General features: G+C 53.2%; 1 protein-coding gene across 1 annotated transcript; it reads left to right on the top strand.

The window, feature by feature from the left end:
* The first annotated feature begins 2,648 nt into the window (after positions 1-2,648).
* Positions 2,649-7,973, top strand: TRIL (TLR4 interactor with leucine rich repeats). The gene has a single exon (XM_036762057.1). The coding sequence runs from the start codon at positions 3,282-3,284 to the stop codon at positions 5,733-5,735; it is 2,454 nt and encodes an 817-aa protein (XP_036617952.1). The 5' UTR covers positions 2,649-3,281; the 3' UTR covers positions 5,736-7,973.
* Positions 7,974-9,404: the final 1,431 nt, after the last annotated feature.

The raw sequence follows: 9,404 nt of genomic DNA, 5'->3' as shown, positions 1-9,404 counted from the left end.
TGTCTGACTCTTCATGACACCATTTGGGGTTTTCTTGGTAGAGATACTGGAATAGTTTGTCATTTCCTTCTCCAACTAATTTTATAGATGAGGAAACTGAGGCAAACAGGGTAAAGTGAATTGCCCAGGGTCACATAGTTCATGTCTAAAGTCAGATTTGAACTCAGGAAGATGAGTCTTCCTGAAATTAGTCCCTGTGCTCTATCCACTGTGCCACCTAGCTGCCCTTCCGGAGTCAGGACCACCTGAGTTCAAATTCTACCACCACCAGGGGTGCCTTACCCCCTCCTTTTCCTTTTTGCCCTACTCCCATCAATCCAAGGCCATTCTAGAATCCATTCAGCACAGGCAGCAGGGCTCCTGTTGGGGAACCTAAGTCCCTTTCCCAGCCCTATAGTCAGGGGGTGTGCTGGAGCCCACTCATACTGAAGGGAGCAGATTGTTAAATTTTTGGTGTAGACATTTACACAGAGATGAGTGAATTAGCAAACTCCAATTCAGGGCTCGATTTGTTGCTTTGTTAATTGTTCTGACTTAAGTAATGAAGAAAATGATAGTAAAACAGAGTGCCTTGCATTTTGGACAGCCTGTGGTCACCCACTTCTCCCTGGACCTCTGCTTTCCAGTCTCTGCTCAGGCAGTTCCTCCCTCTCCTAGAATGTTGCTTCCTTTCTCTTCTGCTTCTCCAAATCCTATCGAAGGGCCAATTTGAATTGCTCCTCAAGAACAAACCTCTACTCCCTGCTATAGCCCCCAGCCATGAAAGTCTCTGAATTCTTTTAGCTTTATCCTTCATTTGGCAAATTCTGCCCATTCTCCAGCTCAGGTACTGCTCCTTTCAGGAAGTCTATCAGTAACAACATCCCCTCTCAGCTGGCACCTAGCACTTTGTTTTCTAATACTGACTCTCTCTATGTGTCCTGTCTCCTCCCACAACTAATGGGAAGGGCACTGATTTGGGAATTACAAGGCCTGGATTTGAACCTGGGCTCTGCCACCTGCTACCTGTTGGACCTTTTTAGTCATTTCTCTGGATCTCAGTTTCCTCATCGTAAAGTGGGAGGAATGGACTAGTATCTTCTAAGGCCCCTTTGAGCACTTGTCTTACCTGAACTTTGTATATCAGCTAACACTGGGCACTTAATAATTGTTTGTTATGCTGCATTGTATAGAGTAATGGTGCATTGCTTTTCATAACTATTCCATAACTACTCCATTTCCTCTACGAGGTTTATAACTGCCAAATACAGAGTATTTTAGGGTTTGCAAAACAACCTCCAAACCCAGTGCTTAGCGCATAGTGAGGGCTTTAATAAATGTTTTTGTTCATTCACTCATTATCTCATTTAAACTTCACAGAAATCTAGAGATGGGTACCACTGGTCTTATCGATCCCATTTTACAGATGAGGAAATTGAGGCTCCAATATAGGTTAAGTGACATATCCAGGGTCAAAAGTAAGAGGCAGGATTTGACCTCAGGGTTTTCCTGACTCCAAGTCCAGCCCTCTAGCTTTGTATCTCTCCAGCACTCTTCCGATCACACCAACCTGCCTTTTCCAAAGCAAAAATGTAGCAGGCTGGCACCAGAGAGCCTGGCAAATCCCTCCAGCAGGCGATGCCATGGGCTTTAAATGCACCCACCGGAGACTCATTCTAGACCCCCCAGAAGCTGACCTTGAGGGCTTAAAAGGTTGTAACAGAATTCACAGGACTTGACTATGAAAACTGACCCTCGGTGCCCTGCCAGGCACCCGTCTAAGCTTCCTGGCTGCCGGTGCCAGCTCACGCTCCCCGGGAACCATGTTGAACAAGAGCTCCCTACCAGGGGGCTGATGCCAAGCTCACCCACCCCAGTCTCATTTCCCAGACGTTAGAGACCAGAACACAGGATCGTCTATGCTTGGACCGGCCTCTTCTAGTAGTAGAATAGTGACAGCGTCCGCTCACCAGCCCTCTCCAGACAGCCTTGATGTGCCTGCCAAAAACTTCCTATATAATGCTTATGGCCTCAGGCCAAGATCTGGGAAAACTTCCTGCCCCAACTCCGGGAGTGGTTCTCTCCAGGCAATTGACTTCCACCGGATTGCTCGGAGGGGACGCTCGCTCTCTCTCGCTGCCCCCGGGAAGGGGCCAGGTTACTCTTTTCAAATAAAAATGGCTCTGTGTGTCTGCTAACTTGCTTGGTCGTCTTGCTTATTCCCTCCTCGCCCCCGCCCCCAGCTGGCTGTCCCCCAGCCCCCACTCTGCTGGTCGTCCCCCTCCCCTCCATCCCGAGAGCCTTCCCTCTTCTCCCACTCCTCCCCCTCCCCCACCCCTCTAGCCCTCCTTCCCCAGCCCCCGCCCGCCCGTTCCAGTCCCCGCAGCTGGTTCCAATCCGTCCTTTGCCATTCGGGGGCCGCTGTCCCCGGAGCTGCCCAGAAGCAGCGCGGCGGCGGTCGGGCGGCTCCAAGGTTTCCTGCTCCCCCTCGCAGGGGGCTCGCTCCTAGCCCCGCCGGATCCTCTTTCCCGCCTGGGGTCCCAGGGGGAGACCAAGTGTGGGAAGTACGAATTTCCGGCCCCGGTCTTTTTTTTTTTTTTTCCTTTCTCTTTTCTCTCAGCACTTTCGGGAGTTCGGACTCCGGCCCGCAGCCCCGGAGTCTGTTCACTGGGCTCTCCCAGGCAGCGGCGTGGGGGCCGCCCTCTCAGATCAGCCCTTGTTCCGCCCCCCCCCCCCATCCCCCTTCGCGTGGATCCCTGGGGCCAGGCGGTGGCGGAGGAGGGGGAGAAGGAAGAGCAGCAGAAGGAGGAGGGACTGGAGCCATGAAGCCGCTCGGCGACCAAGGCTCCGGCTGGGCGCAACGCAGACGGGCCGGGACTCCTGGGGAGCTCTAAGCGACCTCCCTCTCGCCTGCAGCCCGGGAAGCTCAGGCGGACAGGAATCAGGCCTTGCTGCAGGCCCGCAGCGGACCAAAAGGAGGAGCGGAGCCGGCTTCCCTCCCCACTGCCCGGCCCCGCCCAGAGGGGCTTCTGCACTCGGTCCACAGGCTGGCAGACGGGCGGGCAGGCGGCCGCCGGGGCGCGGATGGTGCTCGAGCGGCCGGGATCGGTCCAAACTAGCTTCTCCAGACGCTTCCTGCCAGTTGTGGAGCAAGCCCAGAGGACTCGGCCCAACGCCAGGGAGGACCCCGACGGAGCGACTCGGGGGACTGGCAGAGGCTGCGGTCAGGGGAAGGGGCATGAGCGGGGCTGTGGGCTAAGCAGAGGGACCCGCACGCACGTCAAGCAGTCGGTCTGTCGGGGATGGAGGTCGTCTGGACGGTCCGCTTCTTGCTTCTGGTGGGTGGCTGCTTCTCGCTGCCACCACCACCGGAGCCCATCTGTCCGGAGCGCTGTGACTGCCAGCACCAGCAGCACCTCCTATGCACCAACCGGGGGCTGCGCGCCGTCCCCAAGACCAGCGCCCTGCCCAGCCCCCAGGAGGTGCTGACCTACAGTCTTGGGGGCAACTTCATAGCCAACATCACCGCCTTTGACTTCCACCGCCTGGCGCAGCTGCGGCGCCTCGATCTGCAGTTTAATCAGATCCGCTCCCTGCACCCCAAGACCTTCGAGAAACTCTCGCGGCTGGAGGAGCTCTACCTGGGGAACAACTTGTTGGAGGGTCTGGCCCCGGGCACGCTGGCGCCTCTGGCCAAGCTGCGCATCCTCTATGTCAACGGCAATGAAATCGGCAGGCTGAGCAGGGGCTCCTTCGAGGGCCTGGAGAGCCTGGTCAAGCTGAGGCTAGACGGCAACTCCCTGGGCTCGCTGCCCGACTCGGCCTTCTCCCCGCTGGGCAACCTGCTCTACCTGCACCTGGAGGCCAACCGCATCCGCTTCCTGGGCAAGAACGCCTTCGCACACCTGGGTAAGCTGCGCTTCCTTAACCTGTCGGGCAACGAGCTGCAGCCGTCGCTGCGCCACCCAGCCACCTTCGGGCCGCTGCGTTCGCTCAGTACCCTCATCCTGTCGGCCAATAGCCTGCAGCAGCTGGGCGGCCGCGTCTTCCAGCACCTGCCCCGGCTCGGCCTGCTTTCCTTGAGCGGTAACCAGCTTGCTCACCTGGCGCCCGAGGCCTTCGTGGGGCTGAGCGCTCTGCGGGAGCTGCGCCTCGAAGGCAACCGGTTGCGGGAGCTGCCCGCGGCGCTGCTGGACCCGCTGGGCAGTCTGGAGACTCTGGACCTGAGCCGCAATGAGCTCTCGGCGCTGCACCCGGCAGCCTTCCGCCACCTGTCCCGGCTGCGCGAACTCAACCTACGGGACAACGAGCTCGGCTCGCTCGCCGGGGACATCTTCGCTGCCAGCCCGGCCCTCTACCGTCTGGACCTGGACGGCAACGGCTGGACTTGCGACTGCCGTCTGCGCGGCTTGAAGCGCTGGATGGGCCAATGGCACTCGCAGGGCCGCCTGTTGACGGTGTTCGTGCAGTGTCGTCACCCGCCGGCCCTGCGTGGCAAGTACCTCGACTACCTGGACGACGTGCAGCTGCAAAACGGCTCCTGCCTGGACCCGACCGCCTCTTCCTCCCCAGCCTCTGTCTCTACAGCGGCTGGAGCCGGGGAGAAGCAGGGGGCGCCCCCTCTTGGTGGTCTTGGGAAAACTCAGCCCCAGCCCCAGTCCCAGCAGCAGCAACAGAAGCACTGGCGCGCCCACCCCGGAGTGGTCTGGGCCGAGGGGGCGGGAGCATACAGCAGCAACCAGAGCGGCCTGAGGCTTGGCGGGCGGGGTCCAGGACTGCAGCATCCACCCTCCTCCTTGGCAACTACGCCTCAGCTGTCCCCACCCGTGGATCTGTTGGAGAAACCCGAGGGGACGAGCCCAAGCTGGGAAGATAACGGTCCCGCCCGTTCTACCCCGAGCTTCCAGAGGGACGCCCCGTCTAGTTCTGCCCCATCGCCCGCCAGCGACTCCTGGCAGAGGGCGGAGATGCAGCGCCTGGCCGCTAAGCATCAAGAGCGGCCTGCACCGTCGGTGGCCCAGGAGATGCTGCCCCCTCTGGTGTCTGACCCGTGCGACTTCAACAAATTTATCCTTTGCAACCTGACAGTTGAAGCGGTGGGCACGGACACAGCCACCGTGCGCTGGGCTGTCCGCGAGCACCGCAGCCCACTGCCGCTGGACGGCGCCCGCTTCCGTCTGCTCTTCGACCGCTTCGGTCAGCAGCCCAAATTCCACCGTTTTGTTTACTTGCCTGAGCGAAGCGACACAGCCACGCTGCGGGAGCTGCGAGGCGACACCCCCTACCTGGTGTGCGTGGAGGCCGTGCTCGGGGGCCGGGTATGCCCCGTGGCTCCCCGGGACCACTGCGCGGGGCTAGTCACCCTGCCAGAAGCCGGGCACGTCGGGGCCAGAGCTGGAGGCGTGGACTACCAGTTGCTGACCCTGGTACTCCTGGCTGTCAACGCTCTGTTGGTGTTCCTGGCACTGGCGGCCTGGGCATCCCGCTGGCTTCGGAGGAAGCTGCGAGGCCGCCGGAAAGGGGGAGCCCCGGTCCACGTGCGTCAGATGTATTCCACCCGACGGCCTCTTCGCTCCATGGGCACCGGGGTCTCGGCAGACTTTTCGGGCTTCCAGTCGCATCGACCTCGCACGGCGGTGTGCGCTCTGAGCGAGGCGGACCTCATCGAGTTCCCCTGTGACCGCTTCATGGACAGTGGGGGTGGCAGCGGAGGGAGTAGACGGGACGACCATCTTATGCAGCGCTTTGCTGACTGAGGCCCAGGTGCCAGTGGTTGGGAGTGGGGCCCGGGAACGCTGTGATCTCAATGGGGCAAACTCTCTCCTCGAAGTATCTCCACTGGGGAGCTTCTTCTCCTTAAACCTTCCCTTTGTGACCCCCTTTTTTTGCCCTAGGCCTGCAGCCCCCAGTATCTGAAGTTCTAGACTGTCCAAGCCGGAAAAAAAAATGGGACACAGCTAGTGTGAAGAGCTGTGGTCATGTCAGGTTGGGTGACATCTGATATGTGAATGGATTGGGACCACTTCCTTTCTATCATCCCTAAACCGTCAGCTTTGGTTCTGTTTGAGTTAAAAAAAAAAGTTGAATTATGCTTCTCACACCAGCTGGAACTCTATTCCCTCGTGGCCACAGGCCAGGCCAAAGGCCTTTGGCCAAGCCTTTGTGTTTAATCACTGCCCTCTAGAAAGACACACCTTTGTTTACCTTTTAAAAACAGAAGGAACTTCTGAGCCTCACTGGGAGGTTAAGGCAGCAGCCCCTTCTGGAGCTGGAATCCCTGTTGATGCTAGGAAGAGGTGGGGAAACTTCTCCTGAAGCCCTCGGGCCCCATATTCCTGTTTGCTGAGGCATCATTCAGGTGCTTTTCGGATTTTATCTGCTGAGACAAATACACATGAATTCTTTTAAACTGTGAAGAAGACTCTGCCAGTCCTGACGTTGAACCAACTCCAACAGACCACTAATGAGCACCCCGGCTTTTCTAGCCATCTTGGCATGAAGCTGTTTAAAGCTCAATAATGAAATAGCAAAGTAGTTAAACTTTGGGAACGGGACTTGAGGCCGCATACTTTCTTTGGAGCAAGTTCAAATTGGGGGTGGATCCGTTACCTGTGGTTGGAGACCAGACTTCTCTGTCTGGGTTTGCCTATCTCCTTTTACTTGCCTGGGGCAAAGGAAAATGCAGTGGCAATGCCTGCATATGACTCGATGGACACTGGGAAACATCTGGTTGTCTCCTCAAAGTCACTGCATCTCTACCAGCTGGCATTAGAATAAGCATCTTGGGATACTTGATCAAGATTCCACAGAAATCATCCACATGCCCTAGTTCCCATTAGTCTATAGTTGGGCGATAAACCTAATTTCATAATTGTAGAAGTGGGTGAAGAGGCTAACTCTTCACTAATTTGCAGCCATGAGTGAGCCCTTCCATGCCTTACTCTATATTGAATGGGAGAGGTGGTGGACACCGTGTGAAATAACCCTGTGCCAATGAGTATCTCTCTACTAAAACCAGCAGAATCTTATAAGGATTTAGAACTCACTGTGAAAAAAAAAATTATTTTTTTAAAAATTAACCCATACACTAAATGCCCAGTGTTTGACTCTGCTATCGAATATTGATAAAGTTACATCCTAGCTTTTAGAAAATACTTGTAGTCTTTTTTTTAATCTGTTTTTGTTTCCAGGTCTTAGGGTAAAAAACTCTTTAACCTTGGAGGTCTTTAACTTTATGGGATCATTATTCCTTCCTTTGTATTTACTGAAGTCTGACACTAAATCTGACACTAAATATAGTGCTTTGGTTTACATGAATAACTCTGTGTGTGTGTGTGTGTGTGTGTGTGTGTGTGTGTGTTCTGGGAATACTGTTCTTTAGCGGTACATACCTGTGGATCTGCGTCAGGAGAGGATGCTGTGGAGACCAGCAGACTGGTGCTGTCTCCTTTTTGGATCTTTTTGTTTAGTGCCTTTACAACTTCCTGGGGGTCTAGATGACTCAGGGAATCAGCTCCTGTCCAGGGCATCACATTGGGTCCAGATGGAACTGGACTGCCAGTGCTGCTATCTAATACTTGTTCCAGGGACCATGGAGCTCACAGGCTCTTGGTTTCACCCTCATCCCAGACTCATTCATTGTCTTATGAGCAGTTTTATCAAAGAGCCCAGAAGAGCATCTCCCAGGTCTCCCTCACTTCCCACCCCAGATTCAGAAACTTTTGTTGGTCCTTTTACTCCAACACCTTTCAGATTTGTTTATTCTATTTTTTCTTCCCATCAGACCTTCTGACTCTCATCCATTTCTTTTCCTTAGGATTATAATCATGAGCCTCAAAGGAAAAGTGACAGAAAAGTGTTTGCTCTCTGAAATTCCATGGTAGACCATCCCTGTATTAGCAAGGCATGCACCCTATTCCAAATCCTCACCCTGGCTCATCTTCCAATAGGAAACGCACCCATGCTGTATGTGTTAATGGTTAGCCATGTCAATAAATCCATTGCCTAACAGAAACATCTAAAGGCTGGAACATGTTCTTCTGACTCGTCTCCATAACAATGAAATGCATTTTCTGCATCTAGTTGTCCGGTTAACTCAGACCACACCGAGGTTTGACTGCTTTCTTTCCACAACTGCCCAACATACTTCTCCAGTTTCACAGTGAGTGTTGACACTGTCTTACTTGTCCTTAAAAAAAGATAGAAAAAAAATTCCGTGGGTGACTTGAAACAGCCTAAAGTATGTTGAAATTGTACTGAGAAAAGGAGTTAATTTGACAGTAATGTGGAGATAACATGATTTGAGCAGTAATGGTAACAAGGTGATGGGTTCCCAGGCACCACTGCCTGCTGGAGGGAAACTGGATTCAAGTCTGGGGCCTTTCACCCAGATGGTCATTAATAGGCAGGAAGTAGCTTGAACTGAAGGTCATTACTGCTGTTGCAGACTCTTAAAGCAGCAAACCCATAAAAAGCATGAGAGAAACGAAATGACCTCTGGGAAAGTTTTTTTTGATTATTATTATTATTTAACGATTTAGAGTGTTGCTGGATTTAATCTCTTTTCTTAATTTGTGTATTCAAAAAGTCCAGTGCAAAATCTGCCTGTTACAAAATATATTGCTTTAAAATTTGAAAGCATTTGACACACATTTTCTTATTTGACTCTCACAAGAACATTGCAAGGCCAAGTTCTGCACCAATTATCGTGCCCATTTCACAGATGAGAAAACTGAGTCTGGGACAGTTAAGTAACTTGCCCACAGTCATACAGGTAGAAAGTATTTGAGTAAGGCTTTAAATCTGGGGCCCTCAATGCCAAGTCCAGCACTTTATTCACCATTGAAAGCTGCCTCTTAGAGACATAGTGATATCAACAGCTGCTGTACTTTGAAGAAATAGCCAAGCAAATCCTCAATTAAACAGAATCCAGCTAATTGGAACACTTGGTAAACCTGATTCCCTTTCTACTCCCTCCCCCTCAATCCCAGGCATTCCATGTGTAGGACCAAAGACCATAAAATAAACTGAAATCAGGGTTATTTTTCAAAATGTTCAGTTTCAGGCTATGTCCTGGGCTCAGTACAGTTCCATCCAATCTCCCCAGATTTTTCATATTGATGGGGTTGGGCAATGTGCACAGTCTTCAGAATGCTGACCCCAAGATACCGAAATCGTCAGAGAAAAATGGGACTCCTTTTCCGTTCTAACACAGGCAAGTGGATGAGTGCAGTCTGAGAAGGATTTCCAACAGCCAGGGCTTGAACAAACAACACCATCTGGCTTGCCCCTCATTAATCAGAAGATGAATTTAGACTAGAAAGCTTTGCTGTCATTGACTCCAGCGCATTTCTGTGGATGTCTTTATATGGCTGTTAGCATCATGGGCTCTCCCTTCAGATTGGGAGGCACCTCATGACCACCCA

The sequence above is a fragment of the Trichosurus vulpecula genome, chromosome 5 (assembly GCF_011100635.1).
Source record: "Trichosurus vulpecula isolate mTriVul1 chromosome 5, mTriVul1.pri, whole genome shotgun sequence".
NCBI classification, from domain to species: Eukaryota; Metazoa; Chordata; class Mammalia; order Diprotodontia; family Phalangeridae; genus Trichosurus; species Trichosurus vulpecula.
Note: the sequence above shows the minus strand (reverse complement) of the source record. Positions and strands in the feature narration are given on the sequence as shown.

What these genes read in the sequence shown, in the direction of transcription:
- TRIL (XM_036762057.1), top strand. Translation starts at nt 3,282, where the DNA reads ATGGAGGTCGTCTGGACGGTCCGCTTCTTGCTTCTGGTGGGTGGCTGC.